At 33.8% G+C, this 26,808-nt stretch overlaps 2 protein-coding genes and 1 pseudogene across 4 annotated transcripts; all 3 read right to left on the bottom strand.

Moving 5' to 3' along the window:
• Positions 1-443: 443 nt before the first annotated feature.
• LOC105781005 (probable protein kinase At2g41970) lies at positions 444-2,957 on the bottom strand. 2 transcript variants are annotated; one of them, XM_012605570.2, is made up of 8 exons: positions 2,515-2,957; positions 2,253-2,379; positions 1,920-2,179; positions 1,719-1,845; positions 1,364-1,637; positions 1,111-1,243; positions 942-1,028; positions 444-806 (listed from the first exon to the last, which is right to left on the bottom strand). In XM_012605570.2, exons 2-8 carry the CDS (start codon positions 2,347-2,349, stop codon positions 669-671), a joined length of 1,116 nt encoding a protein of 371 aa, XP_012461024.1. In that variant the 5' UTR covers positions 2,350-2,379; positions 2,515-2,957; the 3' UTR covers positions 444-668. The 2 variants fall into 2 exon arrangements, with proteins under 2 accessions (XP_012461024.1, XP_052485471.1); XM_052629511.1 differs by lacking the exon at positions 2,515-2,957 and having other exon boundaries at positions 2,253-2,508.
• A 13,360-nt stretch (positions 2,958-16,317) lies between these two features.
• LOC105779018 (E3 ubiquitin-protein ligase SINAT2-like) lies at positions 16,318-23,075 on the bottom strand (annotated as a pseudogene).
• Positions 22,703-25,919, bottom strand: LOC105780270 (gamma-tubulin complex component 3). 2 transcript variants are annotated; one of them, XR_001129237.2, is made up of 3 exons: positions 23,567-25,919; positions 23,006-23,468; positions 22,703-22,929 (listed from the first exon to the last, which is right to left on the bottom strand). XR_001129237.2 is itself a non-coding variant. In XM_012604496.2 (2 exons), the coding sequence occupies exons 1-2, from the start codon at positions 25,828-25,830 to the stop codon at positions 23,177-23,179; spliced, it is 2,556 nt and encodes an 851-aa protein (XP_012459950.1). In that variant the 5' UTR covers positions 25,831-25,919; the 3' UTR covers positions 22,703-23,176. The 2 variants fall into 2 exon arrangements, 1 of the variants encoding a protein (XP_012459950.1); XM_012604496.2 differs by having other exon boundaries at positions 22,703-23,468.
• Between the last annotated feature and the right edge of the window lie 889 nt (positions 25,920-26,808).

The following is a 26,808-nucleotide window of genomic DNA, read 5'->3' as shown; positions in this document are numbered from 1 at the left end:
CATGTATATTTTACTGTCATATTTAAAATTTAACATTTTAAATAGTATTTTATTAAATAACAATAAATCGATTTTTTTTAAAGTTGATAATAAAATTCAACTTTTTCTAAAGATAATTTCGTTAAAGAAAATACATCCCACATAAATTAACAAACAAAATATTTTACTGACTCACGATATCTCGTGGCTACTTAATTTTAGATATTAAATTCAAATGTATAATATTATGTATTTAAAATAAAATAAAATTTTAAATGAGACTCCATATTAGCTTTTATAAGAATCAAAACACTTAAAATAAAGCTTTTTATATTGGGGTTGAAAAGCCCATTCGAAGGTAAAAATTGATTGTTTAACATCTAATGCCATCAAATTGTATTTTTCCCACCTCTATAAGCAATGCTAAACAAAGATATCTGTAAAATTGATTTCGTCAAGTAATGAGATTATAAAACAATAACAAAGAGCCACGTTATCCATGTTTTTCATTTTCTTTTAAACGCATTCCTGTCCAGTACTTACATCCGACATTTATTCGAATATAAGTATGTAATTCTTGAAATGCATGAAAAAAATTTAGGAATAAAAAAATATTCCGGATAATATATGGGAAAAAAAATACAACTACAAAAGCCTCACACTAATGCTTTACAGGCCAGATATAGACACTATGGTTGAGGGTCTGTTCCTGCTGGTTTTGCTTCTGGTTTTGCATTAAGAAGTGGTTGAAGAGCTTTGACAACAATTGTCATGTTTGGTCGAAAACCTGCCTCGTACTGGACACAAAGTGCCGCAACGGCTGCTAGCTGATATTATCCAAATAAATAATACCGAAAATCCCAATATTTAATTAATAAGATTTGAAAGGAAATCATAGCTTTAAAAGGAAAAAGAAAAAAAAAAAAACAGAAAGTTTATGCAGCGGAAGAGAGAATTACAACCTTGGCGATTGCCTTTGGTGGGTAATCATTGTTGAGCTTGGGATCCACAAATTGCTTAACCTTGTCTTCACTCAACCTTGGGGTTGCCTGCATTGTATGATGTCACATCAGTTAAAAGCTATATGGAGTGTAAATGGGTTTTGCTGTTCCAATAAGAAAAGAAACACACCCAAGTAACAAGACTCTGTTGGCCTTTGGGCATTGTATGATCCACCGGTTTTCTTCCCGTCAACAGTTCAAGAAGAACAACTCCGAAACTGTATACATCACTCTTCTGCGTGATCTGTCCCGTCATTGCATACCTAATACAAAACAGACAGCGCAAAACTGTAATTTGCAGGGGACAAATTTGTTCAAGTCTTACGAAAACAATGTCGAAAGCAAATCATAATAAAGTGAAATGGTAAAAGAGAAAGACTTACTCAGGGGCATGGTACCCAAATGTACCCAAGACACGAGTGGAATGCAGTCGAGCTGAGGAATCAGATGATTGATTGGTCAAGTTGAAATCCGCAATTTTAGTCACAAAATCATCAAACAGAAGGACGTTGCTTGATCTAACATCACGGTGAACTATCGAAGGCTGAACTTTCTCATGCAAATATTCTAGACCTTTCGCTGCACCTACTGCAATCCTTACTCTTTGGTTCCAGCTCAGAACCGGACCTGGTTCAGCTCCTTGTACTCCTTTCCTCCCTGATTTGTTTAAAAAAAAAAAAAGTTTTCAACTCAAAGCTCAAAAGATGAAACAGTTGAAACTCAGGCATACATACATACCATGTAATACATCATGCAAAGAACCCATTGTAGCGTGTTCATATATTAAGATTTTATTATTTTCCTCCATACAATACCCCAGCAACTCCACAAAGTTTTCATGTTTAAGCCTTGAAACTACGGATAACTGTAAACACATGGAAATCATGTACATATCATCAGTTTAATAACAACAGTGATGTTATTATCTAAGGCTCTCACCTGTGCTCCAAACTCAGAATCTGGCTCAGGTGAAGACCCAGTGTCCAGTTTCTTTATTGCAGCAGGCTGGCCATTAAATGTTCCGTAAAAAACACGACCATAAGATCCTTCTCCAATCAAAGCCTTTTTACCAAAGTTATCTGTCATCTTATTTAGTTCGTCTAAAGGAACAGATGGGATTTCAATGGGCAGAACTTTCTGGGAAGCCCCACCAGGTTTAACTCCATTCCGAGCATTTGGCTCTCCTCTTCCAGTACCGCCTGTAAACCACTGCACCTTTAGGATTTGAAGAATAAATAGGGCAACATTAAAAAGAAAGAAACAAGAAATTACCAGTACCACCACTTTGATCTCCTCCTTTAGATGGGGCAGTATATTGGTTTGCAGGTGGGCCTTTAGGTTCATTATCCGAACCCCCGCAGCAGAACATTGCTTCAGGATGTTAATATCTCATGTGACCCTTTATTCGATTCAATACAAAAACCAATTTTTTTCATGCATGAAAACCAAATATAAAAAAATGTTGTTGATTAGATTTTCTTTCATTGAAAAAACTTGATGACCCAAATTTTCAAACGAACAAAAGAAATAGTACCTGAAAGCCTCTGGAGGGATCAACCGAAGAAGGTTTTAAGAAAAGAAACACACACACAAACAAAAAAGAGTTATGGAAGAGTTGATTGACAGAGAGGAAAGGGGGGAAAGATTGAAGATCGGAAAATTTGCAGATCTTAGTGGGAAACAAAAAAGTGAAAGAATTCTTCATGTTGGGTTTGGTTGTTTCCGATTTGATTTTTGTTCCTTTTTTCATGTTTTATTCCCCCCTTTCCTCTGTAATGGCTCTGTATGGGAACAGACACACATGTCGCCCCTGTTCTTCCCACAAACTCGAGTCCGTCATAGTTTAACCGTTGAAATCTTAAAACTAACCTACTTCTACGTGCACGCATGTTTACTCGTATTAATATATACTTTCAAGTAATATATACTTTTTTTAATGAATTGTTTAAATTTTGCAATTTTATATGATGGTCCTAAAAGACCTGTATTTTACATCAAATCTATACTCTTAACTTGATATATAAATATTGGGCGTAGTGTAAATTTTTTATTTCACAAGCCTTAAAAAATTAATATGTATTTTTAAAAATATTTTTAAATATTTTATTATATTTTTATAGGACACTTGTCAATCTCTTAATCTTGTTTATAAAGTCTAAAAATTCTATTGATAGTGTACTAGATATTATCTCATAAATATTTATATCATGTTTGATCTATGAGGTGACTTTGTTTATCAATAAAATTTAAAAGGTCAAAACAGATGATTTTTTTAATTAAGGTAATATACTTTTTCTAGGTAGCAAGGTGCTAGAAGCAATCAAACCAGAAAAAGAAGAGAAATAAAAACCAGAAATGAAAAGAAGAAACAAAAATGGTCTACTTATTTTATTGAATAGACTCTAATAATCCATAAGGATCGAGCCTTGATATTTATACAAAGCTAGTTAATGAAGCAACTAAGATTTCAGCACTAACAATTGAGCCTAACCGATTTTCAAATGATCCATTAACTGAAAAGAACTTAGTTACGAGTTACCTAACTAATAGGCTTGACTAACGGCTAACAACTAACTGTGGTAGCCTAACAACTAATTGCCTAACACCTAACATCAGTTTAACCAAGCTCATTCCTTAACATTCACCCAACTATTTGCTCATGTCAGCTTCTTTGTCTGCAATTGTTCATTACTGCTACCAACTCAAAGCCTGGTTGTAACAGCCTATTTTTCAATAATGTCAGAAATAATAGTTTTGGGACCACAAATTCGTAGAGTAAGCTCGTATAATTAATATTTAAATTATACGAGTCAATAGTAATTTTATAATGAATTTTTATGTGAGGAATTTTAACCAATTGAATTAAAAGTTAGTATAAGTGGTTCGCTTCAAAAGCCAAGTGGTTATTGAAAATGAGGTATTATGACCTCGTTCCCGTAATTTAAAGCCGTAAATACTTTAATTAATTATTTACAGAGTCGTATTATATGTAATTTAAGTTTGGTCCGGTAATTTTTATGATTTATTGCTTAATTACAATAAAAGGATTAAATTGTAAAAGAGGTAAAAGTTAATTGCTTTTGATTTAAAATAGTAAAGGGACCAAAATGGTAAGTAAACTATGGTCAAAAAGTCCAAGCGGTGGTGGATGTGATTAAATCACTAACTTTTGGGCTATTTACTCATTGAGTCCTAATTAGTTTAGGGTTAACTTGAAAATAAGCTTATTTAGTTAAAATTTAAAATAATTGAAGGACCAATTGTGCAATTAAACCTTCCTTGGTTGGTAATTGTACCATATATTTAAATTATTGACATTTTTAGGCATGTTTTAATGATTTTATACGTTAAAATAAAGGTTAATTTGGTAAATAAGTAAATGGTAAATTAAATTAATAGGTTTAAGTTAATACTATCACATTTTCTTTTCTTCTTCTTGTTAAGCGAGCCAAAACTCCATAGCTAGGGTATTGAAAGCTTCAGGCAAGATTGAATTCTTGATTGGGTGAGTAAACCTTGTCCATTTTTAGTAATTTTTATGTTTTTAAGCTCGTATTAGCTTAATCTAGCTAATCCAGGGACTAATTTGTAATATTGTTAAATTTTTTGGATTGTGTCATTATTGATTTTAGTATATTATTGAAGTTTTATGATAGAATATTAAGCTTGATTGCTAAATAGGACTATTTTGTAAAGTAGTTTTTGTTGATTTTAATGTTTAAGGACTAAAATAAGAAAATAGTCAAAGTACAAGGACTTGATGCAACAGCAATTATGGGCTGTAATTAAGGGGTTAATCGGCTAAGCTTGGATTTAATAGAAAATGGTTAAATTGCATGATTTTGACTTAATGACTAAATTACATAAAAGAGAAATGTTGGGGATAATTTCGTAAAAATGTAAAAAAGGACTTAATTGCATAAAATGAGTTAATTTTGCTATTGGAATTACTAAATTGAATAAAATTATTATTTTAGATTAAGAACGAGTGGAAAACTGAGGAAAAGAGAAAATTATTGAATAGTCCCTATACCTTTATCATTGTTGCAATTTAGTCAGGTAAGTTCGTTCGGTTTAACTTTAGTACAATTATAAATGTATTATATGAATCTAATTACATAATCTTGGATTATATTGATGTGTTTAAATGAAAATGGAAATATTGAATCGATACAACGTCGATCGCTGATTGATATACTCGAAACCGTTAATGCAAATCAATTCTATAAGTTCGTACCGTTATTTCTATATTATATCTATATATATTTCATGTTTGTTATGATCATATCCAATGTTATGATTAACTATGGAATAATTGGAGATTACATGATAAATGAATATGAATATTAACTATCAAACCTTGAGCCGGTGATACAAACCGTAGCGATGGCTGAGATCTTGCATCTGTTGTGGATTCTCTACAGCTTGTGTGAGCAGTATCGTGAACCGGTCAAAGTTATAAAGTTAACTCGAATGAGTGATACCCTGAAATTACCTGAAATGAGATCTTACTAAATGATGACTTTGAAATATGATTTGAATTAATGTACTATACAATACTCACCTGCTGTAAGTTGTGATTGACAGGAACTTTGTTATTTAATTTTATAATTTGATTTGTTATGTTAAATTTGGTAAGATTTATCATTTGATTTAACGAACTTACTAAGCTTCAAGTAAGCTTACTCGTGCTTTGTCCTTGTTTTGTAGATTACATTTTGTGGTCGGGAGATCGGATCAAGTCACAGAATCACACTATCCTGAGGACTCTTTTGGTAGATTTTGTAAACATTTGGCTTATATGGCATGTAATAGGGCAAATGGCTATTATGCTATATTTCATAACTATGTGTGATGTTTGGTACTTGATGATAGAACGGTAGTCTTTGTAGCATGGTTGTTAAATTTTAAGTAAATTTGAGTATGAGGCTATGAAATGGTAAGTGTCATATTAAGTTGGTATGGTGTGTTTGAAATGGGTTAGTTTTGTGTATGTTATGGCTTATAGATGATTGTTTTGATAATGAGTAACATGAGCATTATAATGTGCTTTAGTATATGATGCTTGGTATGGTGTTAGGTGATTGAAAATGGCATGTTTTGGTTGTTTAAAGGTGTGTTTAAAGACTTGAAAACATGTACTATGAATTGGTTTAGGTACCTATGCAATTCTGTGAGGAAATAGCATGATCTTGGTCATTTTTGGACACACACGGACTGGGACACAGGCTGTCACACGGGTAGCCCACATGAGCATATGCCCTGAGCGTGTTAGGTACAGGATTCACACGGGATAGCACATGGGCTAAGACACGAGCGTGTGAGCCAAGTCAGTAAGTTACACGGGTGAGCACACAGTTGGACACACGGGCGTGTGGTATAGCCACACGGTCTGGGCTCTGTCACACGGCAGTGTGACCCTTGTAGGTGAAATTTTTCAATTTTCTTGAAATGTTCTGATTTGGTCCTTGATTGCTCGAAAGTTATTTTTAAAGCCACGTAGGCTCAATTTAAGGCCCATAAATGCATGATTTATTCCATTTTGAATTTTTTGTGTATTTATTAAAATAATTTGAAAATTAATTGCTATTGGCTATAAAATATTTTGTTTTGTATGGTAATACTCTGTAACCCTATTCCAGCGTTGGAAACGGGTTATAGGTGTTACATTGGTTCTGAACTTGGTGAAAAAACCAACAAACAAAGGTTTGGTGAGCACATCTACTACCTAGCCCTATGCTAGAACATGACCAACAGTCAAGGTGCCAGCTGCCACCTTCTCTTGAACAAAAAAAAGAAGTTAAGTTCTACATGCTTGAACTTAGAATGCAGAATTGGATTTCCTAAAACTACCACAACACATGAGTTATCACACCATACAACAACTTTGCCAACAACCTGAACTTATAGCTCAGACAACAAAGACTCCAGCTGTAACACCCCTCACTCGATCGGGTCATCAAACACAAGCTACGGGATGTTACCACCGATTAACTGAACATTTTTAAATAGGTTCACAAACACCATGCTTACATAACTTACAATATGCATAGAACACAATACGCATGACCTACAACATGCTTAATACATACATGGCGGACCGTTCTGCGGACCATTACATGGCAGACAATCTTGTGAGCAAGTCATGTATCAGTCTGCTTTCAGTGGTGCCAAAAATAGTAGTTTCGAGACCATAATTCTGACTTGTGAATCCGTAAATATTATTTATTTAGTATTTATGAGGTTAGTCGTATTAAGGTTTGGTCTAATAACTTTAATGTTTGACTAGTTAATTAAAGAAAAATGATTAAATCATAAAAACTACAAAAGTCAATTGCTATTAGTTTATATGGCAATTTAGCCATAATAATGTTAATGGACTATTATACTATAGTTTAATGAAATTAAAATTTTACTTAAGGTTAATTTTAAATAAATGTTAAACATAAAGAAAATAAGCCAAAACTATCATCTTCTTCATCTCACTACTTTTTGCCAAAAACCATTGAAGAGAAAGCTTAGAGAATTCTGTTCATTTTATCCCTTGCATGTAAGTGTTCTTAGTCGACTTTTCATGAATTTCATGTTTTTGAGATTGTTGTAGCTTAATCTAGCTAGCCTAGGGACTATTTTGAAATACTGTTAAAGTTTTGAAAACTCACCATTGATGTTTTTGAAGCTTTTTAGATGTTAATGCTTGAATTTGAAGCTTGATGATGAAATAGGACTATTTTGTAAAGTGATTTTAAATAGTTTTGAGTTAAGGACTAAAATGATAAAATGTTAAAATTAGCTTGAAATTTTTGTAAAATTCATTACTTGTGAGCTGTAGTGGGACGAAATTGAATTTGACACTATGGTTTAGGTCTTAATTGTGAAAAATAAGCTTGATTCGGTTTTAAGGACTAAATTGAATGAAATGTAAAACTTTAGGAAAATTATGAAAACTATTAATAAGAAGGATTATGCAGCAAATTGATTCTTAAAAAGTAATTAGGACTGATAAATTGAAATAAATTACAGTCTAGATCAAGAACCAATAGATAATTGAGGAAAAAAATTATAGATTAGTCCCTGATACTGCTATATTTGTTGTTTGGCCCTGATAAGTTCATATGGTATTGTATTGTGTATTTTGATAATGTTTTATTGAATTTTGTATTTTGTCGATGTTGAATGTAAGCTTGAATGTTACAATTGGTACAATGTGAGAAAAATGGATTGAAATAGAAATTGTCATACCGATATATGTAACAAGCCTAGATGAACATAGGATAGGATACAATTGGCATGCCAATAGGTTATTTTTTTGTGCTATACAAGACTGAAATGTGATGAGATGATGATTTATGACATGATCTTATACACTGAATGTACTAAAATCCAACATTTGTTGCAGATTTCTGAATTATATTTACAGTGATCTTGGCGTGTTTCTAGGGGAGGATGTGAAGCCTACAGGCTTGGCACTTGGTGCCCAGGGATGTTTTTGCAAGGATGTTAGCCTTCGGTCTAGGCACTTAGTGCACAGGCATGTTATTGGTTGGACTAGCTTGATTGAGCATTTTGGCGTGACTTACGTGGATAATCACATATATGTTCATATCAATTCATCAGGCAGAATCGTGATTGTGAAATGACTTAATGACTTGTATTGATTCTTGGTAATAATGTCTTGATAATGACTTGAAAATATGTGCTCATGCTTATGGATATTATATAGTGACTTGGTATGGAATGATCTTGTATACCTTGAATGGTTATATGACTTACATTTAATAAACTCACCTACTGACATGGTTGTGATGACAGGATTCCATGTTAGTTAATTGTTTTTCTAATTTTTAAATGTGACATTAAGATATGTTATATCTTTGACTACCTATGAACTTACTAAGCTCAGTTGAAGCTTACTTTGTTTCATTTTCCTGTTTTCTTGTAGTTGTTGTATTGCAGAACCGGGCGATCGGATCAACTTGAAGATCACACTATCTAACCACTTTTTGGTAGACTTTGATATTGTTATTATTCGATTTTGTGGCATGTAATAGGAGTATTTGGTATATATACTTATGTGTTCATGAAAGTAAATATGTTGTGCGTTTGTACAAATTATATATTTTTGATAGCCAAATGGTAAGGTTGTTCATGGCTTATTATGGAAATTTTGAATGTAGATTGTGTATGCTATATGATAGAATGAGATGAAATGTTGATAAGTTGTAACTTGTTATGGAAAGAATGATTGGGTGATAGCTTGGTTGGATGTTATGGTAATATAGTTGGATATTTGATTTGGATGTCATGAAATGATATGTGCATTGGTTCTTTTGATGACAAATGTATTAGTGAATATGCATTTGTATTTGGTTGTTAGTTGGTGAAATAAATTATGGTATTTTGATGCTTTACATGACATTTTTTAGTTAAGCTTGAATTTGATAGACAATGAAGCTGAATTTTAGGTTTGAATAATGTTTGTGATGGTTCCCTATGACATATAGGTTAGGACTAGGCAAATGACATGTTTTGGTATGTTTTTGTTGTCTTTTGAATAGGTTGAATGAATGGTGAATGGTATGTTTGAGGCCTAAGTAAGCAAATACATGTGTAACAACCCGTTTTTCAATGGTGTCAGAAACGGTGGTTTTGGACTTACAAATTCGACGAGTGAGTCTGTAAATATTATTATTTAATATTTACGAGTCAAGTATAGAATCATGTTGAAATTGATTTAATAGTTTTTGTTAATTGAAGGAATAATTAAGTTCAAGTGGTATATCTCTAAAGTTAAATGGTTTTAGAAAATGAGGGATCGGACCTTATTTCTATAAATCGAGCCCGTAATATTTTATTAAATATTTACGACGTGTTATTAGGGTCATATTAAAATTTTATTAAGAAATTTTAATGTTTAGATAGTTAATTAATTAAAAGGGCAAAATTGTAAAAGATGTCAATTCTAATCACTATTGAATTATAATGATTAAATGGTTTAATTATTAAATGAGGGAGGAGTTATATGGCATTTAGACCATAATAAATTTAGATGGACAATTTTGGACATTTAGTAGTTAAAATGCATGTTTATTTAAGGGTAAAATAGTAAATAACTAATTTAAACTTAAGTAAAATAATAAAAATAAATATCACCATCTTCTATGATGGTTTTGCAACCGAAATTGAAGGAAGAACACCATTTTTTTTCAAGCTTCAGGTTTGGCCATCAATAGTTATTGCATGTAAGTGAATTTTTCATCGGTTTTTAGTAATTTTTATGTTTTTGAGATCGTTGTAACTTAATCTAACTAACTCAGGGTGTAACACCCCAAACCTGGCCTAGAGTTATGGCCGACTCTGGGAGTGTTACAAGAAGGGGTTTTGAAATCGAATGTATTATATTAAAACCTTGTTTAATTTATCGATAAAAGAAGTCTGTATTTTTATAAAACATATCAGTTCACATGTTTATTACTAAAACCTTCAATAGTTGTTCTTTCAGAAAAGCTTAATTCACAGCGAAAATTCTCTGTGTCTTTACATGTTGAAAAACCAACTTTGTGTTTTCAAAACATTTATTTGCAAGAAGCCGTTAATTGTGAAAAAATCATTTATTGTGCGTCACAGAAATCATAATAAAAAACAAAACCATAGCAAAACCCAAAGAAAATAAAAAGTCCAAAGAGTCCCAAAAATTACAAACTCTCAAAAAAACCAGGAATTTGAATAAAGCCATAAATTAAAGAAAGTTTTATTCTAGTGGTCATCGCTGAGCCTCCGTCGCACCGACCTGCCTATGTCTGAGGATTACCTGAACCAAAACAGACAAACAGATGTGAGTTTTTGGAAACTCAGTGTGTAAACCAACAGAGATAGTCATGCAAATATACACAGGAACTCATTTGCAGAACAGATACAAACACGGACATAAGTCCTTAGCAGAAACATGTTAGAATCAGATAATCAGAATAGACATACAGAATCCTACCCCCATCCTCTACACACCATCTCCAACCATCCCATCACACTATGTGGGTATATAACTCCCACTCATCCCTACACACCATATAGTGTCCATACGACACATAACAGAATAGTATGTAGCTAAGGTGCCAAAAAGTAAGCGAAAGGTCGTCGTACAGAACACTTTCTCGATATATATGAATCCCACCCCATATACAGATACAGATATCAAATAACAAATATACATAAATAACGTGTCTCGCATGCTTGTGTGTAGATATCATACATGCTTATACAGAATAATCAGATATACATATCAGTCTATCAGAATAACCGATAACAAGTTTTAAGGTTTGGTTAGCCCTTACCGACCCTACGGAAGGCCCACAGTCGATTGGATCGACTCATGTGACCCTAGAGAACATTTTAGAATTTTGGGCCCACATGCCCGTGTGTAGAAGTGATCCTGGCCCGGCCCAGCCTATTTTTTTAATAAACACCAAAAATTTATTTTTAAAATAAAAAAATTATTTTAAAAATATTTTAAAATTAAAAAAATAAAAATATATATTTATTACCCCGGCCCGGCCCAAAAAAGTGGTGCCCGAGGCCCGATCCATTTTTTAAACGGGCTTTAATTTTTTGCCCAAACCCATATTTTGGGCTATATTTTTACCCGAACCCTCTCATATTTCGGGCGGGCCGTCGGGCTGGGCATCTCTACCCATGTGGCCTGCCCGTGTAGGCCCACACACCCAATCCGGCCCAACCCATATGGCCCACATGGCCACACACTCGCCTGTCACACGGTCATGTGTAGCACACAACCGGGCACAAGCCCGTGTGGCGTCGACAGGCCCCTTCCTTAGCTTTTGCTGAATTTCAATTTCTCGTGTTTTCGTTACACACCTGGTACGATTTAGATGCTACTGCAATCCTGAGACCACCAAAACCTATAATTCATTAAGGATACCAAGTCAAAAACTGAAACAGTTATGAAAAACTAAAGTCCCCAAACCTGAAGTGCTCACCTTAGATGAATCGATGCACCTTAACACCTTAACTCGTTGAAGGATTAAGTGCTTCTTGAGATTCTCCTAAACCGTCAATAGAACTAACAATTAATCTAACAATCGAGTAATTACACACGAACTTTTCATAGCAGAAGTTTACGGAACGAACAACAAAATCAACAAAATAAAATGCTACTTACGGAATACCCAACAATAGACCCATTCCCCCTCCAAAATTCGTTCGGACAACGCAATATTAAAGAAAGAGAAAAAAAACTAGATAGAGAATAAGAGAAGAAAAACCAAAACGTGGGAGGTTGAGAAAGAACGTCAAAACCAATTAAAAATTAAAAATCAAATAATTTAATTCAAATCCTACTAAATCTCAACCCCCATTATCCCACTAACTAACACGTAACCGAAGCAAAAATTGTCACCCATGCTCACTCAAGGATTCGAACACTTAACCTCTAACAAGCTAACTCCTTACCATTCGAACCAACAAGCTCATTCTAATATGAGTTTACCAAAAATATAATATAAGCCCACCCAACAGGGATAAGACTAGGATAAAAAATAATAGAATTTACCAAAAGTGGGACTTGAACCCAAGACCTCATACACAAACTAGAATACTTAACCACTGAAGCAGATACATATTTTATGTTAGAATTCACAGAAACAAGTTTAAGAAATTTAAGGCGTTACACAAGGACTAATTCATAAAATTGTTAAATATTTGGGATTATTCCATTGATGAGTTTGAAGTATTTTTGAAGCTTAAGGGTAGAATACTAAGCTTGGTTGTTAAATAGGATCATTTTGTATAGTAATTTTGGTAATTTTAATGTTAAAGGATTAATTTATAAAAGAGTAAATTTCATTGGATTTAATGTGAAATTTTGATGAATATAGGTTGTTTAGGAATCCTATGAAAATCGGCTAACATGAATTTTAGTTAAAAATGGTAGATTTGCAAGTTTCGGGTTTAGGGACTAAATTACATAAAAGGTAAAACATTGGAGTTAATTTTGTAAATTTCCCATTAATAAGGGTTATAATTTGAATTAATAATATTAAGTTATTTGAATGGTTTAATTGAATGAAAATTTATTATTTAGATCACGAAACAAATCAAACGGATTTAAACTGAGGAAAAGCTAATGTGTCAGATTAGTCGTCAGCTTTGTTTTTACAACAGTATTTGTCAAGGTAAGTTTGTAGTGTAACAATATATGTGTGTGTTTCTTTATGATAATGTATATTTTTTTCTAGTTAAATTGTAATAAATGTGAAATTTCATTGTTTACTTGTAAATTATTAAATGTTGCAATTAAGTATAAATGGAAAATGAATATCTAATAGTGGTAAATCTTGTGGTTGCACAATATTGAAATGAATGTAACAACTTTATAGTATGTGTATGGAAATAAGAAGTGCCTCTGAATGGTTGATTTACTGATATTATTAATTTAAGTATAATGCCCAATAAAACGTAGTAAACGGTTACGATACGGTTGGCATACCAATAGGTATAGTATGCACACTTGTATGAGATCGCACTTTGGTGTCTCTATTTACACTTCGGTGCCTCTGTATTTGCAGTACGGTGCAGCTTTTAGCATTTCAATGCTTTCCGGTGTGTTTTGGAGGAAACTCGAGTATCTGAGTCAATTTGCTATAGTTTAATGGGCCATGAAATTTTATGTTTAAATGTTAAATTACTCTTTGAATTGGATTTATGTACAACAGTATGTTTATGTATATATGTAAATGTATGGAAACATGGATTGCTTTGGTTTGAGCCATTGTGTATATTGAATTATACGGGATGAATGTTTTTATTAGTATAGTTTGATCATGAATATTAATGCATTGGCGTAATTATATGTTTCATATGTCTATAAATATGTTATATAGTTATGTTTGTGGTGTGTTTAGAGAATTAAATGGTTATATGAGTATTTTCCGAATATTCGAGTTTGTTTCATTTGGTTTAACGGGTAAATAAATCTTTAAAAGGTATATGGTTACATGAAACGAACTATGATTTTTTAGTAATGATATAGATTATGATGAAATGTGTAATTGAAAGGAAAAGATGGTTTAGTATATTCGTATGAGTGGTGAATTTTGAAACTGAAATGTTAGATATGGTTTATACCATGTTTTGATTGGAATTATATATGCAATGTTACACCAACTAACCTTGTGAGGTGGTGTGTATAGGAAAGGAAAGTTGGCTTATGACATAAGGAAATTATGTTTGGTTGTTTAACTTAAAATGTTCGGTAAGTTAAGTTTCTTTATACGAACTTACTAAACATTAGTTGTTTACATAGTTGTTTTTCTCTGTTTTGTAGTTCACCAGAAGCTCGACCAATTGGAATCGCATAGGAGCACAATCACACTATCCATTCGTCATATTGGTAGTTTTGGTTGTTTTGGATAACAATTATAAATGGCATGTACTAGGAATTTTTATGTTATTTATTTTTATGATGTGGTTTAAGTTTATTTGCCTATATGTCTTGATGTTGGCTTATAAATGTATATATGTAAGTATATGTTTTGCTCACTTGTGAATGCCTTGAGATTTAGATGGCTTTTGTTCATTGAAGTGTGAATGAGGTGGTTAAATGGTAGATGTGTGATGTAAGTTTAAGGTATGAATTTATGGCATTGGATTTGAATTTATTTGGATGTTAAATCGTGGTACCAATGAAAGTATATTGGATAGACATTTATGATATAAATGTGTTTTGGCATTTAATAATGCTTGAATGTTGATTTGATAACTTAGTTTATTTTGAGTTTGTGCCAAGCTTATATGAGTCTTAATGTCTTTAGTTGATAGGTTGCAAATGAAAGTGTAAAAATATGGTAGGTGACATTTATGTATACTCATATGAAAGTAGGTAAAAAATGGTTGAATGGTCACAAATACTATTCTTGGCGGATAAATAAACTAACTGATCTTTCAAGATGAACTTTGTACTGATATTATTCTCATATTGATTCTGATAACTATTAGAATACCAATCAGGTTATATCTTAAACCAACCCCAAATGATAGCTTATACTGATAATAAAACGTTCTAAATCATTTTAAAGAATTCCAGATGACTATGTTACAAATCACGAGAACATCGACAAACAACTTAGATTCCAGATGGCCTCTATACTAACATGAAAACTATTCATATTTGGCAGAAACCATATAACTTAGATTACTTACTTACATAGCGTAGACAAACTCAGATTTAGAAACATTGTTGCGAACTCTTTTTAGGAAACACCCATCAAAGCACATTCAATCTCATCACAAGGCTAACCAAACAAAGTTGTCTTCAGACTTATCAGATTTTTATCATAAAGTTAGTTAGCGAAGAAATATCAAAGCTTACCCAGATATCGCCACAAAGGTAATTAACCAGATTTTTTCCACGAAGGCATCATTGAATACGCCACACAGGCCTTACAGAATATGCCACTAAGACTTTGCAGATCATGCCACACAGGCCTTATAGAATACGCCACCAAGACTTTGCAGATCACGCCACATAGGCATTACAAAGAGTTACGTGTTTACTGTCCCGGTGGGCTTTCTCAAAAGATGCCATGGGTTTTTCCCTTATGATCTTATACACATTTTTATGTCATGATCTGCCAATTCGGTTTACATCTCACCAAAGGCAACACCATGGGTATTTTCATTGTCATATTATGCCATGGGTCTCAGCCACATGGTCCTATACATCATGTCGTGTTCTGTCAGTCTAGTCTACATCTTATTGGAGGCTACACCATGAGTATTCTCGTTGCCACTGTGATCTGCCTGTCCGATTAGCATGGTACCTGCCTTACCAGAGGCATCACAATAATATGATTTACTCTTTTAACACTAAATACACTTACCCAGATTCGTTCACTCACTTGACTAATTCATACTCTTCCATACTTGATTCCATATGCTTGAATACTATACATCTTCTTATTCATGCAGTAACTTATATGTTTCATTTATAAACACAAATTCTAGTTGTCTAGCCTTACAATTAGCTAGCACCTCAGCAAGAAGATCAAGAGAGACATTTGTAGCTGAGGCCACTACTCAAACTGACTCATACTCAACTGAGAGTCCTGCAAGAATGATATTGATATGCTCTTGTCCAGACACCACGCTGCCAGCTGCAGTTAGAAGATCATGCATGCCTTTAATCTTGGATAAGTATTCTTTAATAGTCAGTTGTCCTCTTTTCTGAGAATAAAGTGTACGCCTAAAGCTTGAGAGCTTAATATTAGACTTAGTGGAAAACCGCTTTTCAATAGTAGCTCGCACATCAAAGCTAGTGTTGGCACTAGTTAGGTAGACAAGCACCGCATCACACATAGTCGACAAGAGCCATGATGCCAATAGTTTATCTTGTTTTCTATGCATTAGAAAATCAGGATTATCTACTAACTTGTCATCTTTATCAACTGCAAACTGAGAAGGAACACTAATGGTCCCCAAAAAATACCCTTGCAAGTTATATCCCTCAAGAATCAACATTATCTGATGTTTCCACAAAAGAAAATTGTTTTCACTAAGTTAAAAATTTCATGCTTTGGAAACTACTGAATTCTCTTTCCAACTACACAAGAACGTATTTTTGAATGAGGTGAATACACCTGCTCGTCAACATTTGAAGATTAATGTTGACTACCATCGTTCTTCGAGACCACCTTTAGAGCCATGAAGACCAACACTTGAACCTGCAACTATTACTCCTTATAGCAAACCTTCCAATCAACATCTCACACAGCACAAAAATATTGGTTCTGGTACCTTGTTAGAAATAATCAAACCAACAGAAGAAGAGAAATAAAAACCAGAACTGGTCTACTTATTTTATTGAATAGACTCTAATAATCCATAAGGACCGAGCCTTGATATTTATACAAAGCTAGCTAATGAAGCAACTAAGGTTTCAGCACTAATAACTGAGTCTAACTAATTCTCAACTGATACATTAACTGAAAAGAACTTAGTTACAAAATGTTAACAAAATTACCTAACTAACAGACTTAACTAACGACTAACAACTAAATGCAGCAACCTAACAACTAACTGTCTAATAGCTAACATCAGTTTAACCAAGCTCATTCCTTAACACAAGGTAATGGTGGTGTGTATATGCCATTTGGAATAAAAGTGGATTTTGGAATATTAATCATATAAGTTTTTATTGGAGTGAGGATATCGCCTATACTATCATTAAGTTGGAACAAAGCAATAGATATTATTTTGAGAATAATTTTATTTTTTTCATATAAAATTTAAAAGAATATTTGTACATGTGGATTCAAACTCAAACAGTTATCATTTTTAATTACTCAACTTTATCATTTCAACATTATAGTCATAATTGTTTATTAAATGAATTTTTTTTAAAATTCTTATATAATTTCTTTTACTTACAATGTGCCATAAACTAAGAGATATAAATAAAGCATTAGTTATGTATTAAATTCAATTCAAGATATAAATATTCACAAAACCATGAGGCCAATGAATCTAGTGCATCCATAGGAAAATAACATGGAGGCCCATGATCATTCTTTTGGAGTTGCGACAGAGTTTGTTATAGACATGACGGCCACCGCACCAGGCATCATGCATGGCAAATTACCATTACAAACTTTCAGTGTTTTTCCATTGTAAACTGACCGAGGTTTCATGGTTGGGATATGACCTGTTAAAAAGGGCATTGTTCTTGCATTTTAAAGATTAAATCAAATTTCTTTTTTTCATTCTTTCCACTATTAATGAAAAGCGGACAAAAAACAGACAACTAAAGGCAAAATGTACAATTTAAGGATGGAAAAGGGATGTTGCTGCATTAAACTTCGAGCAACCAAATTTGACTCGTATAAATCATCATTTCCTACATTAACCATTCAGGTGAAAGGGACCGTAGTCGGTAGTGGGATTAGCCGACAGTAAATACAAAAGAAAGCTCCAATCGGGAAGATAAAAACTTCATCTGTTTGCCAATGAGACTGAATTTATCTGAAACTGTACAAAATAACTTCGATTCTCCATCGGCTTTCCTATCTAATTCTTCTTTCCATTTACGACCAGTTACCCTCAACTTCAGCTCTCGTCTATCACCACCAGAAAGAATAGAGCTAGGTTCCTTTGGATAACAGGTCCATCCAGACTCTCACGAACTTTCCTGCTACTGTCCCGGATGCTCCTCGGAATCCCCTGCCATATTAGCTTACGGCCATTGGCACTAACTTCCAAACTGTAACTAAACCGTTTTGCTTCATTATCATCACCCATCAAACGTAAAAAGGCCATATAGACAGGTGCCCTCCGAAGCCGGAAAGCCTCAAAATGCAAGCATAACTTTCTTCCGAAACAATAGAACACCTGTGCAGGATACCGCAGTTCAAAAAGAAGATTAGGGTTTCATATCAAGTCAAAGGAATCCTTTCAGAAGCATTAGATTTGCAGTTTAAAAGGAGTACTAGCTATAACTTTTAGAAGTCCAACTAGAAACCTCAAAATGTCCTTGGTTGGTGTAAAGAACTCAAGTGACTTATATGGTAGTCGCTTTATTTTCCACTACTAGAAAAAAAATAGCTACAAGTAACACTTTACAACCTTAATGTTTTATCACAACACAAATAACTATAATTTGAGAAGCATAGAAACACTTGAGTTGCCATGTATTGTAGAATAAAGAAACTTACAGTAAGCAATCCATGTGGCACTTTCAACTTCATGCGGATTTGATTTGACATATCGATGGTTGAAGAAGCATCCGTCATGCATGTCAACCTTATGATCATCCTTGAGATGTGCAACAAGGGTTGGGATGTCACCAGTGACGGAGCAATCTGACGCAGCATAAGGGCACTTGTAGGGACGAAACCAACAGTGTTGCTCGTGCTTAAGCTTTCCGTAATAGGGAAAGATATCATGGCATCCAAGATTCTGGTATTTACAAGGAACCTCCAACGATTCTGCAACTTCCTCCAAAGCTAAACACCTTATATCTCCAAGATCACGGCGGCATGTTGGGCAACAGTTGTGCACTTTATTCTTACAATTTGAACACAAAGTGTGTCCGTTGGGGCACTGTAATAGATGATTGAATGCAACATATAAAATTTTATTAATTAATATTTTACTAAATAAAGAAAAAGAAAGAGGTTAAGAATTAAAATGATAAGTAAGAGAAATAGTTCGTACGTTAAGTACAATAAAAAATGATTTAAGAATTAATTTAGAGTTTTCTGAATTATTATTTAATTAATTATAATTAAATAATTGAAGTTCAACAATGAAATTAAATTAATTCTTTAGTATAAATATCTTGATCAAGGAAATTAAATAAAAGCGTTTGAATAATTCAGTGATCAAATTGTAACTTTTTTAGTTAAGTGACCATAAAATTTAATCATAGTTTAGTGACAAATAGTGCGTTTACCCAAAAATAATAATAATTTTGATATTAATTTGATATAATTTGCAAGCAAGTGCAATATGTGGATACAACTTTCTTCTATTGATTTTATTTATTTCTGAATGTGTAATCATATATTAAAAATATAATCTAAAGTATAAGAATAGTTATCTAATTATTCAGTTCGTTCTATTTTGACCAATGTGAATTTTTTTCGTTTTAGTAATATTTCAAATTAAAATTTTAGTCATTTTTGTCATTAACTTAGTAATAAATTTTGCATCTTGGTTTTATCAATTTGATATTAAACCTAAAAACTGCAACAACTTTAGCTCTTAATGTTTAAAAATTTTGTTATTTTACCTCTAATTTTAAAAATTAGAAAATATATTTAAAAAGATTTAAATTATTTTTATATTTACTTTTTAAAATTTTATTAATTTATATTTAATTTTTCTTATCGACCATGCTCATATTCTTATCAACCAAGCATATAAAAAACCCATAAATTAAAGCTATTTTTTTTATTTAGTCTCCTTTGATTTAGTCCCTTTTTTCCTACATTGTTTGTCTCAAATGCCTAAATAAAACCCAAAACGCTCAAATTTAATAAATTTATAAACCCCAAAAATGGTCGGATTGATGATACTAACTTCAACGGCCTTACTCTTTGCAAGATATTACCAGTTTGAAGATTAAGTGTTCTCATATCTTTATCATTTCTAGCTTAAGCATTAGAGAGAAATTGTAGGTCAAGGCCATGACATTTAATATTTTCAACTTCGTCAATTGAATGCATCAAACAACAAAATAGAATATTCTGTTGAAAGTCATTTTGGGTACAATTTTTTTTAATTTTAATTTTTTTATAATTTATATACTTTTTAAAGTTTTTAAGAATTTTAAATATTTTTATAATTTTTATAATTAGGACTAAAATGAAAAATTTTGTAAACACCGAGGCAAAAATTTGTTAAATGTTTTAGATTTAAAATCAAATTGATAAAAATATGTGAACATTAGAGAGCTAAATTCGTTATTGGACCAATAAAACAAAACTCACCTTAGACTTCCACTAGGCAACTAAAAGTGACTAAAACGTATTTAATTTCAAAAGGTTAAGTGACTAAAATAGAATGAATTAAATAGTTGGGTGACTATCCTTGTACTTACCCAAAAATATATAAAATTATAAAATTAGGCGACAAATATTACTCTTAATCTTACAGCTATTTAAACAGTTGAAGCCTAAATTTTTTATTGATGATGGATGAACTTTCGGAAAGTTATAATCAAGTTCATGGTTATAATTTCGATGAAAACTCTCTTCTATTTGAAGAGTCAGATCTTAATCTGAAAGACTGCAAAGATAATGTTAGCAGAGAAGATTTTCAAGCGAGATTAGTTAAGATGCTTTTCAAACTAGAGAAAGGAGCATCTATTTAACTACAACCACACCCCCATCGAATTCCTTGGCATCTCGAATCCAAAATCCATGCAAAAAGGAGCCTACATCAAATTACAACCTCATACAAACGAAAACTCTCTGCGCCTTTTGCCTACCCCCCATCCGCATCAATCTTATTGGTCCACATGTAACATTAAATTTATGTTTGGAGTCCTATTAATGCCGTGCTCTTTTTCTCCGCTTCTTGAAGTTTCAGTTTTTTGGGGTCAAATTTCTCAAGTTCCAGTGAAAACAGAGTGTTGCTTTCTTTTCAACCATAACAGAAGCTCGGTAGATCTGATCCGAGAGGCTGCCAGAAACAGAGTTCAAGTTAACATCCAAGCAACCATTTATGGGGCCCTGACTAGTAGGGATCCATAGAGTATGACGTTGCTCCCCAATTACAGATGCATAGCATACGACAAATGTGTTGATGATGTGAAGCATTCATATGAGCATTTCAAGGCATAAAGGCCTTCTTCCAATAATTCTCTCAGCTTATACCAAGATAACTGTTAAACTTAGATTCTCTCTCATATTTGATGGAAAGGCGCAATTAACCATAAATGACTTTTAAATGGCTGCTTCTAAAGTTCTTGCTCAAAACCCTACAAACATGTATGACATAAACTCAGTTTCTGGTTTAGTAAACCAGAAATTACCATGGCTTAGTAAGTGTATGTTTCTGGATTAAAATGATGACCCATAGTCTCAGCTTGACACCAAGGAACTTATGTATGTTTCTGGATCTATAACCTGTAGAGTGGTTTAGTATAGTGCTCTTTCAATGGCTTAAGCTTCTGGTACCTGACAATTATAAGGTTGCAGATGGACTCAATGAGACTAATTTTAGACGTTTTTTTGCCACTCAAAAAACTTCGGATGCAGTCTTAAAGCATAGCATCCGATAAATCCTTATTTGAATCTTAAAAGAAAGAAAGAAAAACGTAAATGAAACTTGAGGAGAAGAAAAAGAGTTCATGGCGTTAACAGGAAGTAAAAATATAAAATTCAATCTGACACATGGACCAAATAGATTAGTAGGGCAAGAATAGGAGCTAGCAGAAGGGATAGAGGATTTCAGTTCACCTCATACACCACTGACTTCGTTGGCATCTCGAATCTGAAAGCTATTGCTTATCAATGGGTGAAACCATAATGATAAGCCATGAGAATAAGAATTCTCACATTGACAAAGTAAAAACCCAACCACCTGATGCTATTAGCATCATTGGTAATGTGGATTTTGCTCTTTTGAAAAGCCCTTTGCAGCTAAAACAGTTTTAGGGGGAGGGGGGATCATGGCTGAGGAATAGGTTCACATGACACGAGCATTGTGTAAATAATCCAAAACTACTGAATATATCATCTATTTGTGTTCCACAGCAGAACACAGCAACATAATGAACAGAAACATATGCCATCCCTGTCAAGACAATAAAATCCTGGTTACATTTAAATATTATTAATTTCCTACTACCTAAAAGTAAAATTGTAAAAAATTCTTTCCAGATTGCTAGTCATACTTTGAACTTCAAAATTCTTGTACTTACTGATCTCTATTCCATGCAGAAATTGAAAAGGAACAAGAAAATGGATAGATATTATAAGTAGGTTAATGGTCCCTTATGGTTGAAAATTATGAAAAAGAGTAAAACTTCCTTGTTCACATGCATTGAGCCACCACACTTTGCATTGCGAGCCAAACTTGCAACCAATACAAAAAAAATAAAAAAAAACAGGCTTTGCATCAAAAGCCAGATAAAAGCCACATCTTAGAGCCACAATAAAGTCCCCAAAGGTATAGCACAAGAAATGGTTAAGTTAAAATAAGAGAGATAAAAATCAAACATATAGCATGAATTGCTCATCAATTAACAAATAGAGAAATATGGTACAGATATACAACCTTTGGACATATCAGTTGTAAGAGCTGTAAGAAAACACCAATAACCTTGGACTATCAGATCCAAAACTTGTACACTACTACATAAACACCATAAACAAAATCATAAGAATACCTTCAAATCAACTGCAACATTCCAAACAAGCCATCCGATAGACATCTGAAATATAATATACAGCGTGAAATGCCTGTAAAAATATAGAACAAAACTGACAGAAGAGTACAAGTTGTCTTACCTAAAAACGAAGAGATGATGTACAAATTGGTCAGGCTAAATGTTCACCAGGTGTATAGGAGATTGTTCATTCAAGTGGGAGCATTGTGAAAATGACATTAGTGAATTGAAAAACTACATTTATGTCTCAAATATGAGCAGCAACTCCTTAAACCCATACGTGTTGATAGCTTTACATGGTAGCATGCTGTCGAGTATAAAATTCAGTGAAATCTAACCGGAAAAGGAGGAATTTTAAATCTACATGTTGCTGAACAGGCAACTCAGTTAAGAAACCCTCAAGCAATGATTTATACTCCGTAGCTAATGCATCTAGTTCTTGTCCCATATTTTGAAGGAATTCACTAGCACGCTGTGTTAGAGCTTTCCTGCCTTCCCTAATCCAAGACCCTGGCTCTGAAGATTTATCCTTGGTTTGCCTCGATTTGTTTTTGTCTTGAGAACTTAAAGAGGATTCTGCAGTTCTACACAACATAAAAAGCAAGTGTGAGGGAACATCTAAACAGGACACTTCACTCAAGATAACTAAAAGATGTGCAAATAGTATGATATCAGTACATACCTCGCTTGTAACTCATGAATTCCTTCATAAAACCGATCAGCATGACTTCTAAATTGCAGTATAAGGTCAAAGAGGACAAACAGTGACTTGTAAAGGGTTTGAGATCTTTCACCCAGGAGTGATTTTTCTACAATTGAGTAGAGGTACTTCTCATGTGCTGCAAGTAGATCATCAAGATCTTTGGCTACTTCCATTTCATTGGAAAAATTGGACCATGACACCTCCAAGACTTCAAACATGATATAGTATTGCAAGTTGGTAACAAAATGATTCATCTCATCCCAAAGAACCTGGCATCGCCTCAATGTTGAAAGCAATTGCAATTTTACAGCATGTTGCAGCTTTGTGTATACGTGTGAAGTAAGACAATTGGGTTTCATTGTCTTCCAAGCACCAATGAGTGCATGCTCCACCCGTCTAAGCTTCCACAGAAAATTAAAAATTCTTAAATACCTTGTCATGACAGATTCAGTAAACACTGTATCTAAAGGAACCCTAGCATCATATTCCAATGAGAATACATCCCATCCACGGTCACCAGTGCCGTGTGGCATCATCCTAACTCTCAACCGATCTAGTATGTCAGGATCATCATACTGAGCATTAGATGACCGAATTGCACTTTCCAGTAATCCAGCTAACTTGAAGGAACTAATAGTATTAGCAGGCTCAGAAAGCTCTGGTCCAACAATATCCATCAGGTACTGAACAAAATCACCCTGCCCAAGCAGCAAATATCTCTTGATTGCAAGACAGTGTTCTTTAAACTTGTACCTCTTGTATATAACATCCAACAAATGCTTATCAATTCTCTTAGCTGCTTCCATGACTAGAGATTCAAGTGCATCAGTTTCTCCATATCCAAGACCCCCTCTTCTAGTAGTCACTCCAGCAGCAGCTACAGCCTCTGTTGCAGCATCCGCCCAACCTCGGTCATCACAACAAACACGAAGAAAATTAATAGATTTCCCAGTCCTCAGAATACGTTGAGCAATAGATTGGGAAATGAACAGAGGCAACATTCCAGCATGCAGTCGGTAACCTTCTCTCCAAAGGGATTCAGCTTTCACTGGTTGCCCCACAATAAAGAACTCAGCAAAAATGTCCTCCAATTCCCCTTCCAAAACCCAACTCCTCACCATTTCAAAAAGCGGAGAGCACACCCTCCTAAGCAATCGCCTCATGAAGTCATGGACTAGAGGATCACCATGCTGTGCATGCAAATGAATAGCGCCAGCCATAGCACCTCCCCTCAAAGCTTTACACTTATCAACCAAAACGGCCATTAGTCTCATTTTCACCATTGGCTCAGCAAACCAAACTGACAATCTCCTCAAGGACAAATAGTTCCCTGAACTTGCATTCTCTGAAACCAATGGAATTGGATTTGTTGACTGAGCCTCTAGGACAGCCAACAACTTATAATACTCCGATAACTCATCCTGCAAAGCAGCACAAAATGCCTGGCCTACAGTCCCCACATCTTCAGCAGGAAAACGATCCATACTCTCTGAAATATACCCTTTAACTTTCCTAAACAACCAGCCTAATTCACAAAGCTTCCTAACAATAGTTCGAGTAGCTCTAGGTACCTTAATTGAATCTGGTAAAGCATAACCATCTAAATTACTATCAAATTTCACATACTTCCCATCAATCCCTTGACAAGCATACAACACATCTCTAACCAAAACCTCTTCAGTCACCTCATTCTCTTCCTCAACCAAATTCCCAAACTCCCTAAACGAAATTTCACGTAAATTTTCAGGGTCTTTTGAAACCAATAAAACCCCGTTTTTCCAAGCCTTTTCTCTATTCTCTTTAGCATTCAAAACCCTTAAATCATTTCCCATTTCATCATCATTTAAACCTAAATTAGGCAAGAAAACCGAAGAATCCATCCCACTGATAGCATTTTTTCGATCCTCGGATATAATTTTAAGCAAATAAAGAACAGCCCATTTGTTATTAACGCTGCCCGGACCATTTTTGGAAGCGAACTTGGTATAGAGATCAGCGAAAGTTAGGGCACCAGAGGAGTTACCTTGAGTGGCGAGACGGCGCTTGATGGATTCGGCGACGGCGTCCGCATCAGGGGAAACGGAAGGGGTTAAACGGCTGGATAGAATGCGGAGAGCGTAGCGAAGAGATTGGGAGAAATGAGGAGAGTTAGGGCTTGCGTTTTGAGGGTTTTGTTGAGAGAGTAAACGACGAACTAGCTCAATTACTAGATCTGTGACTTTGCGTTGATCTTCTTCTTCCATTTCTGAAAAACAAAGGGTGAACTTTTTTCTGTTTCTTTTTTCCTTTAAAGTACGAGATTTTGGGAAAGAAAAAAAAATCGGTTTAAGGGTTTTTATTTAATTTTATATGGGCGGCAAACTGGCAAATTCATAATCTTTAAACTATGACATTTTTCTGAGTTAGGTTTTTTTTAAAAAATTAGTCTACCTAAAATATTATTTTGTACCTTAATTAAATTTATTTTTGTTAAAAAACCCCATCTATTAGCTTCGTTGAAAAATTATTGTGATATGTCACATATTTATTTTCAATTTTAATCTTCTTCCTTCTATCCTTCTTTATTCTTTCATGATTTTTTTAAAGTTGATCTATTTTGTACTTTTATTTAATTTGATCTTCTCTTGGGATAGTTTTTTTCTTTTTAATTGAGAAGAGGTCCAAAGGCAAAGCATCAAAAAATCATTAATTGATTTAGCCCCGCACAAATTTAATATATGTTAAATTTTGCTCAACACTGAAAGATAACTTTGTGGTATATAGTGAAACATCTTTAACTCCTTCTGTAATGGTGATATCAACTTTGTTATTGCATCTGTCGTCTAATTTGTCTCGCGAAACATATGCTGACAAGTAATACTCTAATTTCTCAACTTGAGACTACTAATATATCGGATTAAGCTAAACGGACTGACCACTCATCCTAATTATTAAGCAGTAGAACCACCTAAAGGTAATCCACTTCGATCACAACCTGTCTGAAATCAACCCTCCACACTAGCTACAAGTTGTCTACAACACCTCATACTTTCGCTTGCAACACGTCCAACACACCATCATTTAGACAGCAGCCAAGTAATTGATTTCTGTGTTTATCATGCAACAACCCACCCGCTGGGCCAAGCCTTGTTCCTATGTCCACGCCACCGTCTATGTTCAATTTGACCCAGCCCGGATGAGGTCCCTCCCAATGAACCAATTGTTGAACACCACCTTGTTGC

Source organism: Gossypium raimondii, chromosome 4, assembly GCF_025698545.1.
Source record: "Gossypium raimondii isolate GPD5lz chromosome 4, ASM2569854v1, whole genome shotgun sequence".
Lineage (NCBI taxonomy): Eukaryota > Viridiplantae > Streptophyta > Magnoliopsida > Malvales > Malvaceae > Gossypium > Gossypium raimondii.
Note: the sequence above shows the minus strand (reverse complement) of the source record. Positions and strands in the feature narration are given on the sequence as shown.